The sequence below is a fragment of the Apiospora kogelbergensis genome, assembly GCF_038363985.1.
Source record: "Apiospora kogelbergensis strain CBS 113332 chromosome Unknown utg000005l_segment0_segment0, whole genome shotgun sequence".
NCBI lineage: Eukaryota > Fungi > Ascomycota > Sordariomycetes > Amphisphaeriales > Apiosporaceae > Apiospora > Apiospora kogelbergensis.
In genome coordinates, this window is record NW_027117422.1 from 3,566,749 (window position 1) to 3,589,708 (window position 22,960).

Here is a 22,960-nt window from a genome sequence, read left to right on the forward strand (position 1 = left end):
TTCAGATGAATCTTACGTATCATTTGGTCGCGTCTTCCCTAGAGCGCCAGCCCTAGTATCCTCGCAGCCTTCTCACTGTTGCCGTATTCGCCCGTCCGACTAGGGGCCAGGTCGGGGCTCTCCGACGGCTGAGGTGGGATATCCGAGTCGATATACTCGGCAGGGTGGGACCATTCTCCCTGAGCAAGAGACCGACGCTTTTTCTTAATGTTGCCTTGACTTGGCAGCTTTGCAGGGGCATCGGGCCGAGGGGCTGGGGGTGAGGTCACCATTCGTATGTCGGATGGGCTGTCGGCGGTTTGCGATTGCGACAGGGGCGTTCTCCCTCGGGATGCCATTGGCGCACTATTGTTTGCGGAAGTTTCCTGAGGTCGACTGTGAAGGTTGGTCGGGATAACAGGACCATACGCACGCCTTGCGGTTTCCGCTTCGGAATTGGGCGTTGGCAAGTCGCTGTTGATGACTTGCGGAGCCGCCTTCTCGTTGGTAGTAAGTCCCTTCGTCGTGGCGAAGGCCGATGATCGCTTATGATAGGGGTCTCTCTCTGAGAAACCGTCCTCTATGGGGTGTACCATAACAGACTGCCGGTGGATAGTGAGGATCGAATTGGTTGGGACGTTAACCCAATTCTCTGTAGTCGTGTTTAGAAAATGGCGGGCAAGACATGGCATGGCGAAAACACTTACCTCGTTCGAAGGTGAGCGGCTCGCTGGCGACGAGGACGATATCGGCGCCTTTGTCCCGTCGTTCCATCTGATAGTCCTTGTCTCCTGGGGTGGGCCTCGTCTCCCACTGAGTGCCAGACGAGTAGTACAGACTTGCAGCCTCGTCAGTCTTGCTGCTAACATATCTGGTGCAAATTACGCTGTGCCCATCTGTGACAGCAAAATTCAGAAGACTTCTCGTGTCAACGTTTTCGCCCTGCACTATGCTCTCCGGTATGCTTGTGGTGAGCTCGTTAATGATTTCAATGGTTTGAAGAAGGGCCTGGCGCAATATGGCTGGACCGAAACCGTTCTCGGGCTGGGAGCTGGGATCCGCACCCAGTCTTTCCAGGCGGTCCATGAACAAGGCAAACGCCCATTCGCTATCCGTACCGCCTTGAACGAAGAGATACCATTTATCGTGGAGCTTTTCGCCCAAACGCCGCTTGATGTACTTCCAGCCACCCAGACCACCGTTGTGCATCCACATCAGACTGCCATTGGTAAAGGGGTGGCAGTTGTCTTCGCTCAAGGAACCTTCTGTGGTAGCGCGGACGTGGGCGAAGACCAGCCGGGAGGCGGTTTTGGAGGCGAGGCGGTGCAAGTTGGTGCAGTTCCAAGCGGGCACGGTGGATGTGAAGAGGCAAGGACAGGCGCCGAGTTTCGCATCGGTGTAGAAGCCAACGCCGAAGCCGTCGGCATTGTTCTGGCCGCGTCTGGTATCCTGCCGTCCGGAGTCAGCAACGGGTGGAAGGCCCAGGTGGCGCTAAAGACGGCAAGCGCATCAACGTGACAGCTTACAAGTCGTAGTCGAGAATCGAAGGACTGCTTGAGGATGGAATGGGTGGGGTCGAGGATGAGCTTCGAGAGCAGAATCTCGTCGCTGCCACGGTATACCTATGCGGCCGGGAAAGAAAGGCGGTTAGTCTTGGCTCCGGCTCGTTTGCCGTGGCGTCGTACCGACTTGCAAACGTTGGTGGATGGAGGGGATTCGGCTTACCAGAAAGCGGCACATGGCCGCTACGCATAGGTGGGATAGTCCGTGATGCGGTGTCGCGCAACGGGGTTTTGAGAGCAGGGCAGTCAGTTATGGGTGGGAGGATTGGGATCTGGCAGAAGCCATAGGCGGGAGGGATGGTGGATGGTCTGGAGGATGCCGCGCCGGAGGAGGGATGTTGTTTTCTTTTCCGAGGCGCCTTGGCTGGGCTTGTGTTTTCCCCCACTGCCACGGGAAGTTCCCTGATTTAGGGGACTTGCGATGGCGTCCACCACTACGGGCAAGCGGGCTGTAGCTGGACCGCTAGTTGTGTACAGACAGCTACGGTGGGCGTGCATCAGTGCATCGTCCTTTCTTTGTGCGTGATGACTGCATACAACCCAAAGCCAAATAAAGTATGCCGATTACGGAGGCATGTCGTGTGTGTTGTGTGTTGGTGGACGGCGCCAGTTCCAAGTACCGCTGATACCATCGACCGGGCCAATGACGAGATTCCCAGTTTGCACCCAATTACCTACCCAACTTCAGTGGACACCCGGGGACCCTGGATTCTGCCTGGATGCACTGGCCAGCAACGCCATGAGCAGCAGGCAGGTGCCCAGGTGCTTGCCCGCCCAGAAGCCCGCGACGTTACATGTCACAGTGTTGCATGTTGCATATACGTAGATGTGTAGGGGACAATCCGGGGAAACAGTTGGTGATGCTCCGCTATTCGGACCCTTTTCTCAATCCGAAGCAAGACATTGAAAACGCCCGTTTGGCTCGTTCCTCACCGCCCTCAATCTACCTGAACACACGTGGCGGATTGGATTTGCTAGGCTAGTTGTGTAGATCTCGTCTGACGTGGGACAAAAAACCCGTTCCAAGGCATTTGCCGCCATCTTCATCTTGGTCACCTACAGGCACTGCGCGTCTTCCCGATCCACCCATATGTGGCTGATATGAACTCATGGCAAACATTGAGAGTCTAGGAAAGATCAATACATAATCATAGATACCCTGAGCGTTGCGTAGCATTTCCCTTGTCTGCACAATATGTAACAGGGGCGGAGCGTTGGAAACTTGGGAGGGCTGACGTACAATAATCATTAATTGCTGAGCATGTGTAGGGCGGCACGCATGAGCCCGTGTCGGTGTAAACGCCCCCGGCGCCACCACACTGTCCATATTGCGGAATAGTTGCACCTGTACATATGAGAAGGGGGTTCAGTAGTAATAAGTGGCCCTTGGCTCACCTGGCGCTGGGGCCGTAGTGATCACGGCCGTCGCTGTTGTTGTCACGAAGGAAGTCACCGTGGATGCCGGGCCCGTACTGGGGACCGATACCGTCTCCACCACGGTCTGGGTTAGTATTGAAGTGGTAGTCGCCGTCGAGGTTTCATGGTCTGTCAGTGTGGTGTGGGACGTATCTGTTGTCTTGCTCGTGTCCGTCACGGTTACATTCAGGGTAGCAGTGTAGATCTCCGTGTCAGTTGTTATCTGCGTCTCCAATGCCGTGCTTGTGACGGTGGTATTGCGGACGTCTATCCAGGTCGTTGTGGCCGTCATCAGGACGGTATCAATGTGAGTCACCAATACCGAGGAGATTGATGTGATCACGCGTGTGTCAGTAGTTGTGTCCGTGATTGTAGCTGTAGCCGTGTTCGTTGTCAGCTCTGTGCGAGTTGACACGGCCGTGGTAGTGGTGAACTCGGTGCTGTTGACCACATTTGTCTTCGTTGTAATATCTGTCCGAGTTACACTTGTTGTTGCGGTGGTCTCCACGGTGCTCGTCAGGTTCAGCTTGATAGTCTCAATGGCTGTTGTCCGAACCGTAATCAAACGAGTAAGGTAACTGGTTGAATAAACAGGGACCGTGGATGTCTCAATGTCCGTGTAGGTCTCGGTTACCGTATGAGTGACATATACCACTCCGGTTCCCTCGGAGGGTCGGTTGCATATCCCCCACTGAGATTGGCATCCCTCTTCACAGTAGTCGCCAGAGTTCCCGCACCTGTCGTTGCAGTAAGAGGCATGAACCTAGGTACACTTGGTGGGTTCCATGATAGCATACCAGCCATGCTCTGAGCAACATTCGCCGAAACCTGTGTTCATCTTGGTTAGAGTCCGGATGGTCGGACGGATTGCCACCAGGAGAGTCACCCACTGGAGCCAATGCAGGTAATGCCACTCCCGCAGTTCCCTTCGATGGATATTTGGGCTTGTGCTGCCACGAGAGCCACGCAGACAGTCACAGTGGCGAGATACATTGAACACACCATCTTCGTTCGTCGAGAGAGTTCTTGCTGGCGGAAGTGCCGGAGGGATTATATCTTCGAGACAAACCTGGTCCTTTATATCACAACATTTCATGCCAAGAACATATCAGTGTGCTCGAGTAACATCCGCTCTCGTCTTCATTAGGACATCAATATGGAAGAATGGAAGCACTTGCCGCGTACAGCTTCTGGGTTACGCTGACCCAACGTCAAAGGGCAGCACCCCCGCTGCTCGAGCAAACGATATGGCACAGTTAGATACACCGGCTTATCGGCCGCCCACGGAGTAGCCTTAAAGCCCACAAGGCCTGTAACCCTGTGCAAGGGTGCCCGACTGCGACCCCACGAAGGAGGAAGCTGTACCAAGTCTTCGATAAGCGCAGCCGCAGGCATAACAGGCGATGAATTAGGCTGATGTACTCTTGCCGAGACTCGTCAGTGGCTCGTCTCTCTAATGTACAATGGATGAAAGGCTGGAATAGACGCGACCGAGTGAAGCGTACTCCATGGTCCCATCGTGAAGCGTGATTCGAGCGTTTATCTGCAATACGGCCCGGAAGAATGGCATGCAGGTACCAGAGTCCCATCCAATTTGAAGCTGCATTCCAAGACAAGACAAGAACGACCTTCGTATAGGGGCTAGAACATGGCGATATGGCGACATGGCGATACGGTTTCTGGAAATCGCGCTTCCCTCATACGGCGGGGGAAGTACTTTGAGATGATCGTGAGGCGGACGAGGAGTGGCATGGCGGGATCGGAAAAGGCCGGGATACACTTACGGGTTAAGCCACAACTGGCCGGCCAAGCCACACAGCAGATTCACCTACCAACCTATCAAACTGCATTGCTGCATGAACGCAGCCAATCTCACAAGCTCCACGCCACTTAGTATGGCTGTGTCAAGCTTGCTGTCGTGCTCGCTTTCCTACTAGATCCAACAATTCCATTGCCTCCCAGCCTCGCAAAGACGCCCCCGTTGCATCCTTTCTGGATGGTCTTCTTCCCGACCTCGAATTATTGCCTCCGCTGCGAACCGACAGCATGAGCGGACGGCTGATAGCAGCGGCCGGGCGCCTGCCCTTCGCCCGCTCGGCTGCGGTGAACGCTTCCCGCCAGTACCACCAACTCCCCTCCGGCGGGCTCCTTAGAGCCGACGCTGCCGTGCGAGCCACGAGACGACGAATGTGGTACGGCGGCAACTCTTTCCACAATGCCGTCATCGTGCGAAACGCTTCGTTCATCCGCTTCCTGCCCAAGCTGGCCGCAAAGCTCATTAGGATACCCGCCATGGCCGGCGGGGTCACCGTCGCTGGGCTGGCGTGGCTGCAATACCAAGCCTCGGCTGCCGGCAACTACGCTTGGGACACCATCAACACCGCCAAGAATACTGTTACGGGAACAGCAAGTGGCATATTCGGCGGTGCTAAGGACATTGCAGACCAGATGAGCAAAGGCTGGCAAAGCACAAAAGAGCAGGTTGAGTTGCCCGAGTGGATGCAGAAGGTGCTGAGACTACAAGAAGAGATTGGTACAGGAAAGGACGGTGGTGGTGGTGGTCCTGGAGGCGAGGACCCTAAACGGAGCAGGATAGGTGCTGGCGCCGCTGTCGGTGGAACTGCCGCCGCGTACGGCTATGAGCACTCTACTGAAGACGACCCTAGGGGCTCCGACGAGATTGCGAAGGATGACCAGATGATGCTTTTGACGAAGAAGATGATCGAAATTCGAAATATCCTCCAAAAGGTCGGCCAGTCGAGCACTCTGACGCTGCCATCTATCGTCGTGATTGGGTCCCAGTCCTCGGGCAAGAGCTCCGTTCTCGAGGCCATTGTTGGACACGAGTTTTTACCTAAGGGCACAAACATGGTGACTCGAAGGCCCATAGAGCTCACGTTGATCAACACCCCAGGAGCCACTACCGAGTACGGAGAGTTCCCGGACCTTGGCCTCGGCAAGATCTCGGATTTCTCATCCATTCAAAGAACACTTACCGAGCTCAACCTAGCGGTGCCTGATTCCCAGTGTGTTTCGGACGACCCCATCCGCTTGTCCATCTCGTCTCCGAGTGTCCCAGACCTGTCGCTTATTGACCTGCCTGGCTATATCCAAGTTGTCGGCCACAACCAGCCACTTGAGCTGAAGCAGAAGATCTCGGAGCTCTGTGACAAGTATATCCAGGCACCGAACGTCATCTTGGCCATCTCAGCAGCCGACGTGGACTTGGCAAACTCAGCCGCACTACGCGCCAGCCGAAGGGTTGACCCCAGAGGAGAGCGCACGATCGGTGTCGTTACCAAGATGGATTTGGTCGACGCTGTTCGAGGTTCTGCTATCCTCAACGACAGGCAATACCCTCTGCGACTAGGCTATGTGGGCGTCGTTTCTCGTGTGCCAACCTCCACAGGTCTCTTCAAGACAGGGAAGACCAACGTTTTGACTGCTATCAGTAAAAACGAAAACGCCTACTTCTCGTCACACCCGCATGAATTTGGCCCTGGATCTGATGTCAGCGTTGGCACCACCACATTGCGGAAGAAGCTCATGCATGTTCTGGAACAGACCATGTCCGCCAGCCTACAGACCACCAGTGATGCCATTCAGCAAGAGTTGGAAGAAGCTACTTATGAGTTCAAGGTTCAGTACAACGACAGGCCTCTCTCTGCCGAGTCGTACCTGGCTGAGAGCTTGGATGCCTTCAAGCATTCTTTCAAACAGTTTGCAGGAGAGTTCGGCCGCCCACAGATGCACGAGCTACTGAAGGACGAACTGGACCAAAGAGTGCTTGATCTGCTGGCAGCGCGATACTGGAACAAGCCGATTACCGACCTTTCAGTTCCCATCCTTGATCCAGATAACCTGGCCGATCTGCCGAAGGCCGACCCAGAGTCGCTCTTCTGGCACCGGCGCCTAGACGCCTCTACCTCCTCTCTGACCAAGTTGGGGGTAGGCCGCCTCGCCACGACCGTGGTGGCTACATCCATTCAATCACACGTGGACAATCTGATAGGCCAGTCCACCTTTGTCAGCCATCCTTTTGCCCGCCAGGCCATTACTGAGGCTGCCTCAAGCATTCTGAATGATCGATTCTACAGCACTAGCGACCAGGTAGAAAACTGTATCAAGCCTTTCAAGTTTGACATCGATATGGAGGACCGTGAATGGACTCAGGGCCGCGAGCACGTTCAAGGTGTGCTCAAGAAGGAGCTGGAAGCCTGCGAAGGTGCCATGAAGGATTTAGAAAGCACTGTGGGTGGACGAAGAAAGCTCAAGGAAGTCTTGCACTTCGTGGACAGGGCCCGCAAGGGCGATATCATCGTCGAGAACGAGAACCAAGCCGGAGCTGGCGGTTTCAGCGCTGCTCTGCTCGAAAAAGGTTTGTACCAATCCCAAAGATCACGTGAAGTTTGGCAGACACTGACACCCAGCAGGGCGTGAAGCAGCATTCCTTCGGGACCGTGCCGACATTATTAAGATGCGCTTGATGGCTGTGAAGTCGAAGCAATGCGCCAGCATGAAGAACAAATACTACTGCCCCGAGGTTTTCCTCGATGCAGTGGCCACCAAGCTGGCTTCGACCGCCGTCTTGTTCTTGAACGTCGAGTTGTTGTCCGAATTCTACTACAACTTCCCGCGTGAGCTAGACCTGCGCCTGGGCCGTCATTTGTCCGAGGAAGAAGTCGAGAAGTTTGCCAAGGAGGACCCCAAGATCAAGAAGCATCTGGAGGTGATTCGCCGGAAAGAGCTACTCGAGCTCGTGCTGGACAAGATGGAAAGCCTCAGACAGCTGGAGGGCCGCGAGGGCCAGCGACTCAAGCCGGGCAGCAAGAAGGGCGGCGCGGAGAAGGAGAAGGGCCGCTGGGGCTTGTTTTAGAGGAAGAAAAGAAGAGGATATACCACTCAAAGCATTACACCACGTTTGACGACACACACACACACGCCAGTCATGATGGGCAACTTGGAGTTATGGAGAAAAGTTATTTGTTGGGATGGCACAGCAGGTCTTCCAGTAGAGATTTCGCCTTTCTGCGTTTCCACCTCATTCTTGCGTTGACAGTCGTTTATGAGGAGTTGTGATGGCTCTATGATTTGGCCAAGTTATAACATGTTTTAGATTTGATCCCCCCCTTACTACATCCGTAGTCCGTCCTTTGAATACGAATTCTCCAATTTCCTACGGAATGCCTGATGTTGCTAACGGGGGAGACTCTACCACAGATGCTAGTCAGAGCCTACCGAAGCACAGCGGTAAAAGCTCGCAGACACATCCGTAGCCAGGACTACATGGTCTTGGGTGTTTCATATCTTTCACGAGTTGTGATGATATGTTGAGTTCTTGCATTGGATGTAGCTAAGTTCGAGTAGAATGTATGATTATAGACTCCTCCAGAAGGGGGCCTGGCAGAGTCCTCCCCGCCTTTGCCAAACGCTTGCTTATTGCTGACGACGGTAGTTCGCCGCCCCTTGTGCGATTCTCGGATTCATGACTATGTATGGCCTGGTTGCACTGGTTCGCCCCGGACTTTCTGTCCAACCCGTCGGTCATTTCTACTGCACAATGTCTGACAACAACGGCACACTATTGGCCCTGGCAAGTGACATGTATTCGGAAGCTTTCTAGGCTAGGCAGAGAGTAGCGACATCAGTACACACGGCCTTGGAGAGGGACTTCTTTGGTCAGCGAGTCGTAAGCGACATGGTGTCCAGCCGGTTCAGTTGCGAAAGCGATATCATGCTAGAACCGTGTCTGGGTGTTGGCGGGCTTAGATGCAACTCCATTGCCAATATGGCCGGCTTCTCCCTGTTCTCCCTCTTCGCTGAAGAGGCTTTCTTGGGCTGTGATAGCAACGTCAGCATAGTTCAGGAATGGCTCCCGCCGGCTTGTTATGTAACTTACCACTCCAGAGCTCCGAGTACAGCCCGTCGCGGTCAATGAGCTCTTTGTGCGTTCCCATTTCAGCCACACTGCCCTCCTTGAGGACAATGATCAAGTCGGCATCATAGATGGTGCGGAGACGGTGGGCCACAAAGACGCTCGTCCTGGACTTCTCCTTGAGGATGCTGTTGATATTCTGCATCAAAGCCTGCTCGGTGTGCGTGTCCAGCGCGCTCGTCGCCTCGTCGAAGAACAGCAGAGGCGGGTCCTTGAGCAAAAGCCGGGAGACGGCGAGGCGCTGTTTTTCGCCGCCGCTGATCATCATGCCGCGCTCGCCGACCTTCGTGTCGTAGCCGGCCGGCCAGCTGGAGATGATGTCGTGGACCCGGGCCCGCTTGGCCGCGGCGGCGACCTGGGCTTCGGAAGCCTCGAGGTTTCCGTACTTGATGTTGTGGCCGACAGTGTCGTTGAACAGCGGCGTGTCCTGCGGCACGACCCCGATAGACTTGCGCAGCGACTCTACCGTGACATGCTTGATGTCTTGGTCGTCAATGAGGATGCGTCCGCTTTCGACATCGTAGAACCTAAACAGAAGCCGCAGAAGGGTAGATTTCCCGCACCCACTGGGCCCCACGATTGCAATTTTCTTTCCGGCCGGGATAGTCAAGTTGAGGTTCCGCAGGATGGGTCGCTCAGGCAGGTATCCAAAGCTGACGTTTTCGAACTTGATTTCGCCGCCCTTGTATAACTGCAGCGCCTTGGCGTTGGGGCGCTCGGTAATAGAGACATTCACCTTCTGCAGGTTGAAGAGGGTCTCCATGTCGAGCAACGACTGCCTCAGCTCACGATAGACGGAGCCCAAGAAGTTCAGAGGGACAGAGAGCTGGAATACCAACTGGTTCACCATGACTAGATCGCCGACCGTGAGGTTGCCTGCCGCGACGCCATTCGCGGCGAGGTACATCATGGCCGTCAATGCACTGGAGAAGATGATGTTCTGTCCACTGTTGAGGAACGCGAGCGACGTCTGAACCTTGATGGAACTCCTCTCGTAGTCGAGTAAAGACTTGTCATAGCGTGCTACTTCGAATTTCTCGTTGTTGAAATACTTGACAGCTTCGTAGTTGATCAACGAGTCCACTGCCACCGTGGAGGCCTTATTGTCCGCGGCGTTCGCCTGTCTTCGGAACTTTGTTCTCCAAGCTGTAGTCCATATGGTAAAGGCAGTGTAGGCAGTCATTGTCACGGCGGTGATGGCCGCGAATTGGGCGCCGTATTGCCACGTCAGAATGCTACAGACCATGGTGATCTCGAGCGCAGTAGGGAGGATGTGGAACACCATGCTCGTCAGGAGGAAACTGATGCCCTTGGTACCGCGATCGAGCGCCCGCGTAAGCCCTCCTGTTTGCTTGGACAGGTGGAAGTTGAGATCCAGCCGCAGCAAATGGTCGAAGACGTTGCCGGCAACTCTTCGAATGGCCTTCTGCGCCACGCTGGCGAATACAGCATTGCGCATCTCTTGGAACAGGGTTGCGCCGACACGGGTGGCACCGTAGGCCAGGATCATGCTGCCGGCGATCATGGTGGCATTGCCGCCCATGGCGCTGACGTCGATGTTCATGGCGTCGACGATGCTCTTGAAGTAGAAAGGCACCTGCACATTGAGGACCTTGGCTCCGACCAGCAGGCCAACCGCGAGACCGACGCGGATCCTCGTCGAGAAGCTGTCCTTGGGCCACAGATAGTGGGCCATCTCCTTCATTATAGCCCAATCTGCCTTCCGCTGCTCCTGTGTCGTCTTGTCCGGCGTGGCAAGAGGGTCTTTCGAGGCCGCACTCGGAGTCTTGGGGACGACATGGGAAGCTGTTTTTGCGCCGCCTTTCGCTTCCGGCTCGTTGGGCGGCTGGTTGTTCGCATATTGGCCGAAGCAGAGACGTTGCGACGCCGCATACACCGGGGTAGGGCGGGCTCGGATTGGTACCAGGGACCCCTTGCGCGCACTGAACAAGCCAGCACATGTTGGGCGGCACGCGGGCACCCGCGAGAAATTCCTGAGAATCATAATTTTGGAGGCTCGTACACAATCATGTCTGGCAGCTGGAATGGCGCGCAGGTCTAAGAGTTTCAAAGCTGTCTGGAGACCCCGTAGCCAATAAAGTACATGCAGAGGCACAAATGACGCGTTTTGGGGCGGGCAAGATAAAGCTGGCGATAAAGCTAATCTCGGGGTCGGAGTCGGGGTCCGCGTCGGCGATAAGCCCGGAGTGGCCGGAGTTTACGTGTTTAGATTCCCAAATGTCAACAGGCATCTACAAGCCGATTTATTTGTATCGTATATACACTATTATACAGCCATAATATAATCGTACATGAGGTTCTCTTTTGAGAGCCCCTTTTTGGACATCAGAAAAATAGGGTTGCGCGCAGCCCCAACGGATGTTATACCGCTATGCTTTGCCACACATCATGTCCCGGTCTCTATATTAGCTTAGTCATCTCTCATATATCTAACTCGCCTGTGAATACCGAAGCCCCGTCTAGTTCTCGTCTTTGTTTGGGTCTTCCTTCAGCTTCATAGTGACGTTGCCTCTCCAACCTTGCCTGAACTCGTACTTGCCGCCGAGAACAAGATCCTTCGCAACAAGCTCCCTGGTGCGGCCCAGACTCTCAATATCTGAGATGCGCTGCAAAGTGTCCTCAAGGAATTGCCGGAAGCCCTGTTCTGCACAAATCTCCTGAAATGCGATATGCATGGGGACGGAACTTGCTCGCACTTGTGCGGTGCTTGTGATGGTGAAAAGATTCAGCCGGTCCAGTTCGCGAATGAAGTCGGAGCGCGTCATAATTTGTTGGGCCTTATGCATTTGGAATGAGGGAAGCATATGCCCTATTACCGTGTCGTAAGTCTTCTCCATATCCTCCTCCTTGTCAACAAGTGCCTGTGCAAGCACCATTGCCGCTGACTGTACCGTTGTTAGCATTATTCATGCCGCGTAGAAAGCGATACTTACAGCCCATTTTTGCTGGTCCATCACGTCATCGTCCATTTCCGAGCCAAGGATCCAGCATTGGTTGAGGAACCAAGTCTTCTCGATCTCTTTTATCCGTTCACAGGTCGCCATCATGTTCGATGACTTAGCAACTCGGTTGAGAAAGTTCAATCGCCCGCCAACACGGTCGTAAACTTGCTCCAGAACGCTTTGCGGCACGTTTTCCTGGAAGTACTTGGCCCGATATTTCTTCAAGGCTGCGACCGCTTGCGTTTTGGGCAGGTCCGCTACCGAAATCACTTCCATACGGGCCGCAAGCTGCTTGAATCTCTCGTAGACCCAGTAGTCGTCAGTGTTGAAAATCATAGTGACGAGGTTGGAAGCAGCCCACTAGATGGAGGAAGGATCAGCATACGGCTTTCCGGACTTGAGTAAGAGTGGAAAGAAAAACCGAAACTCCGGCTGGATGAAACGAGAAAGACTTGTGCATAGCCACATACCTGCTCTGCTCTCTGCTGCAGTAGCTCCAGGAGATCCTTGCCATCCTCGTTGTCTCTGATGAGATGAGTTTGGTTGATAACAAGGACGAGGGGTTTGTTCTCTCTTTTTCGATACATCAACGCCACCTTCTCCAGCTTGTTGAAAGCCCTCTCAATGTCCAAGAGCGCAGTAGTGTCCCTTGGCCCTCGCTCGCTAAAATAACCACCTATGTAGTCTTCATGGTACTCATAGTCGAGCGCCTTCCCCAGCCGGATGCGGAAAATCTCCAAGTCTGCGTGTGCCTCAAACATGGAGCATCCGTCGCCGTCGTTCTTCCGCATCGCTTCCAAGATCACTATCGAAAGTACAATTAGCAATTCCACTTGTATAGCAAACATCCAAAAGAAAGGGGGGCAAGGGATGCCTGCCCACCTACTGCTGCTTTTGCCACTTCCTTTCTCGCCCATGATCAGAAAATAGTGGCCTTTTCCTTCCCCATGGATGATTTGATCAATCTTGGCCTGTTCCGGTCTTGGGATCCAATGCTCGGCGTCGGGATCCGGCATGTCCTTGCGATGTGCTGCAAGCTCAAGGACGGGATCACCGGGCTGAAAGGCATTGGCCATCTTCCGCAGCTGGAGATGCTTGTATGACTTGTGGTAGGCATATGCAGTGAGGGCAAAGCCGCCAGCCAGGACCAGGACGGAGCCGAGGGTTGTCATCGCAGACTCGGCCATCTTTGAACGCAAAGATGGCTCTGCATGCTGGGCCTTGCATTGCTCATGGCGGGCCTCTTGTTGTTGCGGGCGCCAGGTGGTGCTTGAGAAAGCGGCGTGCTGTGCAGCAATTGGCTGGAGAGGCTGCCGCTGCCGCTGCCGCTGCATGAGATCCGCAACAGCGCGTTGGCGTTGGCATTGGCCCTGGCCCGACACACTGGTCCGGCCAATGCGACTGCCACACCGTCCCAAGTACATGGTCGCCCGTCGAGAAGAAGTGTATATGAAGCGAAAGCAAAGTGATTGGTCTCCGTCTCGGGTGTCCTCTTTGCCCTGGCGAGAACGATGTCGCGACTTGGAAATCAGGGAGGCCTCACAATCAATCACAAAGGATTGGCAATCTCGTGTAACCACTTGGCAGGTCAAGCTATGGACCCACTTGACGCCAAAGCTTAAACCGGACTTGGCTTGGCATTTTTCAGCTCTGCCAATTGCCAATAGTGGGCCATGACGTAGCGGCAAATATGAAACATGGCCTATAAGTTCTATAAGGCGGTTGTGGCTTGTAGTGGTGACTATGGCCACTGGAGTTGAAAAGCTTCACCCAAGCTCACCAATGCTTCACACGTCGTTCACCATGGCAGGATATGTTGGGAGTTTTTACCCGTCCGGGGAACTGGACAGTTTCCTTTCGTAAACACCCAAGTAGTTAATAATAATTCAAAGTGGCTTTATACTCCCATGACATTGTCCCAGAAAACAACACAATTTGAGCTTTGCTCATATTATCCAGCTGACAACACGGCAACATATTGTCATTGTCTACTGTTCCACTGATCTTCCGACGCCTCGGTTCATTTTCAGTCCAATCTGTTGGCTTCTGTTTCGAGAGAAAATTCCACAGCATCATCCGTGTACCATACTTCACGACGAACACCACCACCACGCGCCCTCACGCAACCCTAGCGAGAATTCTATCTGACGCAAACACATACCACAACACCTCGAAACCTCACCTTACCCAGGAAGAATCAAAGCCTTGACAGCTGCCTAAAATGGATTCTCGAGGTAAGATTTCTGCTGCCAACAACTCAGGAGATGTCACTAACTTTCGCAGGTACAGCAGACTTGAAACAGCCGAAAGTGAAGTCCCAGAGCACACTGGCGATGAAGTTGTTGTCCTTTGTGCACAAGCAGAGACAGGCGGTTCAGGAAGATGAGACGGAACCAAAGGATGCGTCAAGTACGTCGTCAACCACCGTGACCGATGAGTCCTACCGGAGATCCCTTTTGATCACCGTTCCTGTCGGTGAAGTGCCGGAACGATATTTCAAGAACAGTACCGGAAGTGAACTGTCACCGGAAGAACTCATGCAGTTGAGCGTGCTCGTCCATCCTGCCCTAGCCGAGCAGAACATCTCACTGTTGGATGCTCTCCAGAGCGGCCTTCTCATCCCAAAGGGCCCCGTAACCGATGCAAATCTAGTCACGCCCGATTCAGGCTACGGCCCCGGATCAGACACGGGCAGCAATGAAAGGCCCTTAAGTGAGGAAAGACCTGCGAGCAGAGATGGACGCGCCAAAGAAGATCGTGAGTGTAGAGGCCACAAACAACCAGAAATGAACAATCACACTAACGCAGGCTTCGGTGGCTTCTTTAGTGGACAGCGAAGAACAGTTCAGTATCAGTCCCTTGAAAGGATCGGATGATTCAACGCCAGTCTTGCCGGAGCTAGACTTCATTTTGGGAGCAGATGACTTTGACACCATGTTAGACCTTGTGAGGCAGTCGAGGCTCGTATTGGTCGCTGATGAGCCTGCCGTTGTTCCGAAGGCCAACGCAGACGATGAAAATGTGCAAGAAGAGCCTGTTGACCTCCACGGCCTTTTCCCAATCCTGGCGCCCACACCTGAGCAACACTTTTCCGCAACAATGGAGCATGAAGCCCAACCAGAGACGCCTCGTCCGGAGTCCCCCACTATCCCGCATGGAATGGCGTATCAACGGTATACCGAACCTGATGATTGTCCTCCGCCTCCTGGTCCGCCTCCGTCCAGACCACCTCCCAAGGAGCCTACCACCCCAGTCAAATTTCCAGGACGTCTCATAGACAACAACATCAGCCCTGTAGCCTCGCCGTTGGCCGGCTTCGTTAAGCTTCGTCGCGAAGCTAGTGCACCTGGTTCCCAGGCCGATAATTATGAGCAACTCGGAAACTGGGATGGCAGCGGGTTTTCACCCCAGCTGCAGCCGCCCGAAATCCCCGTCAGATCATCGTCGGCGCCCAGGCGTGATCTTTTGAAGATTCCCATGCCGGCTCTACCTCCTCACATGCAACCCCTCACATCGTCGTCACCAGAGTCGCCAGAATTTGAAGATAGCCAGAATAGCGTCGATGACCTAATTTCCGAGGCACGCCGAATCGCTTCCGACCACAGCTAGAAGCTTGACCAAGAACTTTACGGCTTCCCTGCCCCCTTAGTTATAAAAAAACGGGCCAAAAGAAATGTCACTACCCGCCAGCCCATCCTGGGCCGAATCACGGAAGAGGAAGAAGAGAAAGAGTACGACGACAGTGAATTCAAATCGGCAATGACCCAGATCAAGGAAAACATCGACGAGGGTATGGAGACGGTTATGTATAAACCGCCTCATCCTGTGCGTACCCCACCGTCACCACCCCAGATGTCTCCTTTCGAGGTCCCTCCACATGGCGACAGTACCATGCAGGCTATTACACCGGTGGAGGTGGTCGCCTCGAGCACACCGCGTTCATCCTCGTCATCCCTATACTCTACCGCCACCTTGTCTAACCGCGACTCGCCGTCTCCGCAACCTAGCTACCCGGCCGCCAGCTCGACCGGTGATTCGAACCGCACTCGTCAATCGCAACAAGGACCGAGCAGGAAGCGGGAGCTCAAGACGTTTGAGCAGCCGTTGCGGGGTAAGACGCCTTGGCTCAGTGCCACTGAGGTGGATGCCAGCGAAGAGGGGGAGCGGATGCGCCAGAAGAATCTCCGGACCCGACGAGAGGCGGAGGAGCGCGAGCGGGTACGTAAGGAGAAGAAAGCTGCCGAGAAACAAAAGAAAGCCGCTGAGAAGGCAGCTGAGAAGGAGAGGAAGCCCAAAAAGAAGACCAGCAAGGGATCTCTTTTCGGACTCGGCAAGGAGTAGGGCGTGTTTAATTTTGAATGTTGTTTCCTTGCTTCTGTTCTTCAAGGAGGTCGAGCAGTACAAAAGAAGATTCATAACGTGATATGTTATTAGTTGTAACCTATGATACCCTCAGCCAGAGGCGATATAGTTCCCTGCTTCCATACTGTGACTCTGCGGCCGATGATCCCCTCATGGCCAACCTCAATCCTCAAGGGATGGTTCAGGCTTGCACTCAGCGTTCGTGCCCCAGCGTTGCAATCCGAGTCTCTCTCCTCCAGACTGAATTTGTGTATGAAGGGGCTCACGAGGGCCGACGTGGTGAGATCTCCTAGCTTGCTACTACTAGTCAGAAGGCGTGGTGGTAAAGGCAGCACAAGCGCCGGACGGGTCGTGTCTTACTGGATGCCGATGGTGTAAATTGTTTCGTCGCCACACGCGTCACTCTCGTTGTGCGTGAATACGGCATCCGTTGCCAAAGCATCATTCCTGGCACTTCGAAAGATCAAACGACCAGACACTCCTGCCTCGATGCATGTGAGTCCTGCTGCCGCCCTCTCGGGAGGATTGAGAATGGCGATTGCGCCACCGCAAGACTGCCTCGAGCTATCGCCACACATGATGGGCTGATATGGTTTGTGGGGAAGAAGAGTATGGAGCTGATGTCTGTCGGGTTGAAAGTGAAAGGAGTAAAGGTCAAACCCATCAGGACTGGGCCGAGAGAGTGATACAGACTAAATACACAACAAGGAAGCCGTTGAAAGGCCGTTCGTTGTGTTGAGCAAGTTTCACCCCTCACCCCCTCCCCCTGCTTGGTCAATAAGGGGGGTGAGCAGGTTTGCGCACTTTACACTCACGCATACCCCAGACAAAAAGCTGATCCCCCTTTCTCCCCCTCATTGTCAAACATGGTAACGCAACAAATGTTTCCAGATCCAGCTCATTCTATTATGCAACATGCATGAACACCTTGATGGTCGAGGAGCACCATCGCCAGATATCTATTTTAAAAGTGCCCCAGCTGCTGGCCCTCAAGGTGCGCAGTTCTGCCTGCTCTGCTGTCATATTAGTTATAAACTCACCACCGTTGAACTCGACCAGAAAAACTACAAAGTTCGACTTTGCAGCCACAGATTACCTTAATCCGACGTTGCATCGATTCGCTGGCGGGCTTGTGAACCCAATTCGTCATCAGATTCGTCCCTCCCGCTACCATGGCCGGACCTTACACTCTCCCCAAGCTTCCTTACGCCTATCATGTCCGTTGCGCTACCCCATGAGCTGTGTCGCATGTGTTGCGGGTTACTGATGACATGAGATTAGGCTCTGGAGCCCAGCATCTCCCAAGAGATCATGGAGCTGCACCACAGCAAGCACCACCAGGCCTATGTGACCAACCTCAACAAGGCTTTGGCCGCTTCCACCGCCGCTCTCTCCGAAGGCAAGCTGCACGACTCGGCGGCGCAGCTGTCGGCCATCCGCTTCAACGGCGGCGGGCACATCAACCACTCGCTGTTCTGGGAGAACCTGGCGCCGGCATCGTCGCCCGACGCCCAGACACAAGCTGCGCCCCAGCTGCTGGCGGCCATCGAAGCGACTTGGGGAGGCCTCGAAACGTTTCAGGGCCACTTCGGTGCCGCACTCCTGGGCATCCAGGGCAGCGGTTGGGGTTGGCTCGTGCGGGAAGCCTCTACGGGCCAGCTGCGCATTGTGACGCTTGCGAACCAGGAGGCCGTCGTCGCGGGCGGCGAAATACCCATCCTGGGCGTGGACATGTGGGAACATGCCTACTATCTGTTGTACAAGAACGACAAGGCGTCCTATGTCAAGAACATATGGCAAGTCATCAATTGGAGGATGGCCGAGGCCCGCTTCGTGGGGAGGAGGGAAGATGCTTTCAGGGCCCTCAAGACCCAGGCCGCTATTTGATTGAAGTTGACATGTCTCGTCGTTGGGGCTAAGCTGGTTCTTGTGCCTAGGACACGTCGACGTAGCTAAACAGACCGGCTTATACCTCGACAATTGTGTGGAAACTCTATAGAAGTCTGCTCGCTAGTGCTTTGTGCAGTCCTTGTCGTAATTCTTCGACGGCCCGCCCTGGTCACGGATCCAGTCCAGGTAGCACTGGTATGCCCCTTGTTCGTTACCTCTCCAATAGCTACTGACGGGAATTTTGGCGGTCCACTCGTATCGATTCCATAATTCACTTGCAGACCACTTCGACTTCCACTCGAACGTCCACCCGCTTGCCCACCGCAACCAGGGGATTAGGCAGATTTTGTACAGACTATCCCAGAGAATCGTCCCGTCGTCGCCAAGCAAATTAGTTGGCAACCCCCGACCTGAGACCACAAGGTAAGGAGCGCCAAACCACCAGGCCGGATAACTTTCGCAGCTGAAATCCATAAACGTCTTCATCAATTGGCCCAGGTCCCTGGTAGAAAGCTTATTCTCGAGCTTGTTATACGGTTCCTCCTGCGAACTTGGTGACAAAAGTGTGAAATCCCAACACTTGACCTTGACGAAAACGGTCACCGCTGCCACAACGTAGCTGGTACCAGCTTTGTTTTGCGGGTTCTGGTCGACACATACGCTACCATAAGTCATCGTCTCCCAGATCTTGTCGTGAAGACAGTTGCTAAATCCAACGTCCTGGTTGACAATCGAGATCGATGTACTTCCACTAGAACCCAGGATCCGTATTAGCGGCTGGCCAGAGCCGTCCATGTACAAGTTAGATATTATCGGATAAGCCACTCTTACCACACTCTTTTCTTGACAACGATCGAAGTCCAATATCCGCATTCATTGTCTTTCAGGTCTTGATTGAGATTGATGCGACCTGAATTGGAAATTTGGCCCGCGCCGCTATGCCAACCACCCGAAATACCTTGATTGTAAACTTCGTTCAAGCTTGCGTAGTCGTAGCTAGAGCTGATGGGCATATTTGCTGGGCTAAAAGAGCATATTGCCTTGTAGTGACAGTAGGATGCGGCGTAGTCTTTTTCATGATGAACACCCCAGGGCACCTCTCTTTCGTAGGAATACGTAGTCCCTGTGTAGCACCATATTTTAGCAAGGCGAGAACTTTTGGCGTCGTGGGCTAACTTACGGACTTGACAAAAGGCTTGACATGGGTGTGTTGTGTCTTGGGCTTTGGTGACATCACAAAGCCCGTCAGCATTCATAAACTTGATGGGAGCCGGGCAATCTGCTTCGAGATAATCCTTGCCGACCGTAAACGTTGTTGAGCTGGTGCATGGATCCGAGCCGTCGTGGATGACGGTGCCGTTAGCCAAGACAGCAGAGACAGTGTGGTTCTCTATTCTGAGGGAATAGTCATAGTCAGCAAGACTACTAGGGTCGACAGTGATGCGATCAACCGTGGCCGAGACCATGGAGAGCAGCCCCAGGAGAGCAACGTGCAGAAACATCACGGTTGCGTCAAAGGTGGGAGAGTGCAGTTGATTCGAAGGGGAGCGTTTCTCAAAACAGAAGTTGATAGTCAAGAAGAGGGAAGAAATAAGAATTGCCGTGGAAAACATGGCCTTTATACTTGTGTGACTCGATTTGAATAGCTGCATGGAGGCAAATATAAAGGGGGTGTCCCCATGACGATACATCTTTGCGCACAGTGACCTACAACGTATGTGAGATGATACTACGATTGTCAGACAAGTTCAGTTTTTCTTGTATCATAAAACGGAAGCCCGCTAGCTTGCTCGATGACAGAACGTATCATAAAGCACACGGACTGGGGGCTGATATTTGTGAGTTGGCAACTCTTAATCTCGCCTTCTACGCCGAAAATAGCAATTAATTACGACTGACTCCTTAGTAAGTTCTTTCTTCTTCTATGAGATGCAGAACGCTTGCGCGAGAATTCACCTTCCCTTCCCTCTATCAACAGCAGCAATCAAAAAGCAGACGTCGCTTGAAGCCACTATTATCATTACGACCTTTGCGTCCAGCCCTTCACTATTACATTACGCATGGTTCATTCCTCTCCCTAGATGACGAAGAAAGCCACGCCGCTTTCTGCCACAAGCCAATAACTGGGCCTCGTTCCCCTAGGATGCCCATGGGGTTGCGGCGAGGATGAGCTGGGCCAGCATCCAGATGATGATCATGAGTGCGGCCAATCCAAACAAGACCTTGACGACCCTAGACCAGTCCGAGATCTCCGATAGCTCATCCTCCTCGTCTGAGGGCCCATCGATGGACGGAGCCGGGATGTCCTGGAAGGTCTGGTAGTGGAGTTGCTGGGGGCCCAGGGGTAGCGAGGGTTGCAGCGGTAACGGCACAGTCTGCGGCTCCAGACCACTGCTTATTCGCCTAGGAGGAGACGAAACGATGCTGTCACCCTAAGTGATGCCCTCAAATGTCAGCTACTTCGGGATTTCTAGCGCGACTCGTCCAGAGTACGAGAAAGAATGAGTAGGTGAGCAAGTAGGGTATGTACGTCAGTGATAGCGGTAATAGAGCAACGTACGCGGGGCACCCTTTCAGCTCTCGAGATGGCACTTGTACAACTCGAGCCCGCTGTCCTGGCGTTCTGGTGCGGGGTCGCCTTCTCGGCCTCAAATCTGCTCTGCGATGGCGGAGGGGCTACGGGAGACAGAGGGGAGCACTTTGATGTCGACGATATTGTTGAAAAGCTCATCTTTGGCAGGAAGCCAGAGCCTCGAATCCCTCCGCTAGGGGAAGACGGGACTGAAAGATAGAAAGATGGGGATGGAGGGAGAGAACGTGCGCCGTGATTTGCGTGTTGATTTGTCTTCAAACTGATTAGCATACGAGAAATGAATGACGGTAACAGACTGGGTAAGCGTATCAGCGACGGGTTTGTGGAGAGTTTGTGTGACGTTACGGCTGACCAAGTGCATGCGATGCTTTCCAGCCTGCCGCGCACGATCCTATGAATTCGTATGTCGCCGCGGGTCGTTGCATCTGTTCGCAGCATCGACGCAGCAAAAGGTCCGGCTCGTGGCAACTGCTTATTGGATTTGGGCTTCACGTGCTTTCCTGGCTCTGCCATTGCGTAAATACACCAGATAAAGAACCGTAGAAGATGTACCGAGTTACTTGCTGTTAAAATGCTATATTATAATAAGATCTCAAGTATGGGATGTTATAGGTGCAATGCCTCTACATGCTATTAAACTTGATAACCTGGTATATTGCGTTGTAGGGGCGGCTATCGGAGTGCGCTCTCACGCGGGACTCTTGTACATCGATCGGCCGCCAGCAGCAACCGGATTAATTATGTATAATAGTGGCTGTGGCGCCTGGATTCTCGCTTGGGAGGCAGTCCGCCTTGTTCAAAGGGGAAATACTTGTGGGGAGTGGTAGTATCTCTGCATTCACGACAATCGGCGGCAGCGCATCCGCAGTAATTGCGAGATCCTCCATAGGCGCTGTCAGACAATGGGGGCCGAGACCCTTCACCAATTCTAGGGAAGCCAACGGTATCTGCAGGGACTTACGATGGGAATGGTTGCGCGACCTTTCAGTTATAGGGCGCCGCGCCATGTCTTCTTTGGGCGGCATCTTTTCCAAAGGTTGGATAACAGGCAGCTCTATCGCAAGTTTTGGTTTCTGCTTAGATTGGTTGCGAGAATGGGAACCTACCTTGGGCGTCTCAGGACCAATCACCGTCACTATGGAGTTTGCCCTCTCGGATTTCCGGGAAGACACTGGCCTGATAGTGCTGGTTCGGGAATTATCAGAGGTGACGGAAGGCGAGAGGCCCGGTTTGGAACTGCCTTTTTTTCGACTTTGAAGAGAAACCAGTCAATGGAGCATGCTTGTCGAGAGCCTTAACCGATCGGTGTGAATCAGTAGATCGAGTGTCTGTGGCGTGGCGCTCTTCGCCAGGCATCGTGGTTCCTGCGCCGCTTGGTTCCTTTCGTGTGTCACTGACCGTGATGCGGCGCATTTGCCGAGCGACATCGGCAATACTTTCGTCTAACTGCGTAGTTAGGGAACGATTTGGGATAACAGGTGGAACGGTTCTGGCAATTCTGGTAGGAAGACGAGGTTGCTCTGGTTGCTCTGGACACATCAACAAGCTGTCTCCCAGGCTGAGGGTGGATGATCCAAAATCTGATGGGAACCTTGGCTCGTGAATCGACGATTCATACTCCGACGGCGAGCACGGTTCACAGCTGACCACCGAGGACTCATCTGAATCCCACTCGGGCTTGAGTTTCCAAACATCGACATCGTCGTCAGACGCATCCGGGTCGTACTTCGACCAGTCGTATCTCTCAACCTTGTGATGACGGAAGAAGGCCTCATCTGCTTCCTTTGCCTTCTGCTGTTTCTTTTTCTCACGAATCTCAGCCAAGAGGGCCGCTGCAGTTGGGGGCAACTCCTTACTCTTCGTGTACGATTGGGGCTCGGTGGAATAAGCAACACTCGAGCGAGACCCCCGTCCTCTAATACTCGGCAAAATGATGTTGCAAGAAAGGACACGCAAGAGCCTCATAGCCCCAGACTCTGAGCCTGGTGTTTCTTGGTCACGGACCCGCGGACGACCATCGAACGAGAGAAAGTTCTTGAGCTTGATACCCATACAATTCCACTCGCTCTCGAGAAACTCCTCTTTTCCTAGTCCACTCTTGAGCAAATACTTATGGTGATCTTCCAACTGATCTATGTCGAGGAATAAGTAATCCGGTGGCGCCATTCGAATCAGGGATATCGGTAGAATATAGTAGTCGAAGTGATAATGGGTGTGTTCAATGAAATGCCGTCTCGAGATCAGGGGAGGCTTCTTGACA

At 53.6% G+C, this 22,960-nt stretch overlaps 12 protein-coding genes across 12 annotated transcripts; 4 read left to right on the forward strand and 8 right to left on the reverse strand.

Annotated features, from left to right (window-relative positions):
* Positions 1-38: 38 nt before the first annotated feature.
* Positions 39-1,719, reverse strand: PG998_007758 (glutamine amidotransferase DUG3; the record flags this gene model as incomplete). The annotated part of the gene is made up of 4 exons (XM_066874574.1): positions 39-631; positions 687-1,428; positions 1,506-1,601; positions 1,705-1,719. The coding sequence occupies 4 exons, from the start codon at positions 1,717-1,719 to the stop codon at positions 39-41; spliced, it is 1,446 nt and encodes a 481-aa protein (XP_066730519.1).
* A 1,188-nt stretch (positions 1,720-2,907) lies between these two features.
* PG998_007759 (uncharacterized protein) lies at positions 2,908-3,249 on the reverse strand (the record flags this gene model as incomplete). The annotated part of the gene is made up of 1 exon (XM_066874575.1): positions 2,908-3,249. The coding sequence occupies one exon, from the start codon at positions 3,247-3,249 to the stop codon at positions 2,908-2,910; it is 342 nt and encodes a 113-aa protein (XP_066730520.1).
* Positions 3,250-5,003: 1,754 nt separating this feature from the next.
* On the forward strand, positions 5,004-7,833 carry PG998_007760 (uncharacterized protein; the record flags this gene model as incomplete). Its single annotated transcript, XM_066874576.1, has 2 exons — positions 5,004-7,335; positions 7,391-7,833. The coding sequence occupies 2 exons, from the start codon at positions 5,004-5,006 to the stop codon at positions 7,831-7,833; spliced, it is 2,775 nt and encodes a 924-aa protein (XP_066730521.1).
* Positions 7,834-8,694: 861 nt separating this feature from the next.
* On the reverse strand, positions 8,695-10,897 carry PG998_007761 (Iron-sulfur clusters transporter ATM1; the record flags this gene model as incomplete). The annotated part of the gene is made up of 2 exons (XM_066874577.1): positions 8,695-8,795; positions 8,857-10,897. The coding sequence occupies 2 exons, from the start codon at positions 10,895-10,897 to the stop codon at positions 8,695-8,697; spliced, it is 2,142 nt and encodes a 713-aa protein (XP_066730522.1).
* A 475-nt stretch (positions 10,898-11,372) lies between these two features.
* PG998_007762 (uncharacterized protein) lies at positions 11,373-13,279 on the reverse strand (the record flags this gene model as incomplete). Its single annotated transcript, XM_066874578.1, has 4 exons — positions 11,373-11,798; positions 11,847-12,215; positions 12,326-12,660; positions 12,742-13,279. The coding sequence occupies 4 exons, from the start codon at positions 13,277-13,279 to the stop codon at positions 11,373-11,375; spliced, it is 1,668 nt and encodes a 555-aa protein (XP_066730523.1).
* Positions 13,280-14,076: 797 nt separating this feature from the next.
* PG998_007763 (uncharacterized protein) lies at positions 14,077-15,464 on the forward strand (the record flags this gene model as incomplete). The annotated part of the gene is made up of 3 exons (XM_066874579.1): positions 14,077-14,089; positions 14,139-14,612; positions 14,683-15,464. 3 exons carry the CDS (start codon positions 14,077-14,079, stop codon positions 15,462-15,464), a joined length of 1,269 nt encoding a protein of 422 aa, XP_066730524.1.
* Positions 15,465-15,614: 150 nt separating this feature from the next.
* Positions 15,615-16,196, forward strand: PG998_007764 (uncharacterized protein; the record flags this gene model as incomplete). The annotated part of the gene is made up of 1 exon (XM_066874580.1): positions 15,615-16,196. One exon carries the CDS (start codon positions 15,615-15,617, stop codon positions 16,194-16,196), a length of 582 nt encoding a protein of 193 aa, XP_066730525.1.
* Positions 16,197-16,285: 89 nt separating this feature from the next.
* On the reverse strand, positions 16,286-16,795 carry PG998_007765 (uncharacterized protein; the record flags this gene model as incomplete). The annotated part of the gene is made up of 2 exons (XM_066874581.1): positions 16,286-16,514; positions 16,578-16,795. 2 exons carry the CDS (start codon positions 16,793-16,795, stop codon positions 16,286-16,288), a joined length of 447 nt encoding a protein of 148 aa, XP_066730526.1.
* A 594-nt stretch (positions 16,796-17,389) lies between these two features.
* On the forward strand, positions 17,390-18,104 carry PG998_007766 (uncharacterized protein; the record flags this gene model as incomplete). The annotated part of the gene is made up of 2 exons (XM_066874582.1): positions 17,390-17,434; positions 17,499-18,104. 2 exons carry the CDS (start codon positions 17,390-17,392, stop codon positions 18,102-18,104), a joined length of 651 nt encoding a protein of 216 aa, XP_066730527.1.
* Positions 18,105-18,227: 123 nt separating this feature from the next.
* PG998_007767 (uncharacterized protein) lies at positions 18,228-19,720 on the reverse strand (the record flags this gene model as incomplete). Its single annotated transcript, XM_066874583.1, has 3 exons — positions 18,228-18,858; positions 18,939-19,230; positions 19,288-19,720. 3 exons carry the CDS (start codon positions 19,718-19,720, stop codon positions 18,228-18,230), a joined length of 1,356 nt encoding a protein of 451 aa, XP_066730528.1.
* A 525-nt stretch (positions 19,721-20,245) lies between these two features.
* Positions 20,246-20,838, reverse strand: PG998_007768 (uncharacterized protein; the record flags this gene model as incomplete). The annotated part of the gene is made up of 2 exons (XM_066874584.1): positions 20,246-20,539; positions 20,668-20,838. 2 exons carry the CDS (start codon positions 20,836-20,838, stop codon positions 20,246-20,248), a joined length of 465 nt encoding a protein of 154 aa, XP_066730529.1.
* Positions 20,839-21,900: 1,062 nt separating this feature from the next.
* PG998_007769 (uncharacterized protein) lies at positions 21,901-22,866 on the reverse strand (the record flags this gene model as incomplete). The annotated part of the gene is made up of 1 exon (XM_066874585.1): positions 21,901-22,866. The coding sequence occupies one exon, from the start codon at positions 22,864-22,866 to the stop codon at positions 21,901-21,903; it is 966 nt and encodes a 321-aa protein (XP_066730530.1).
* Between the last annotated feature and the right edge of the window lie 94 nt (positions 22,867-22,960).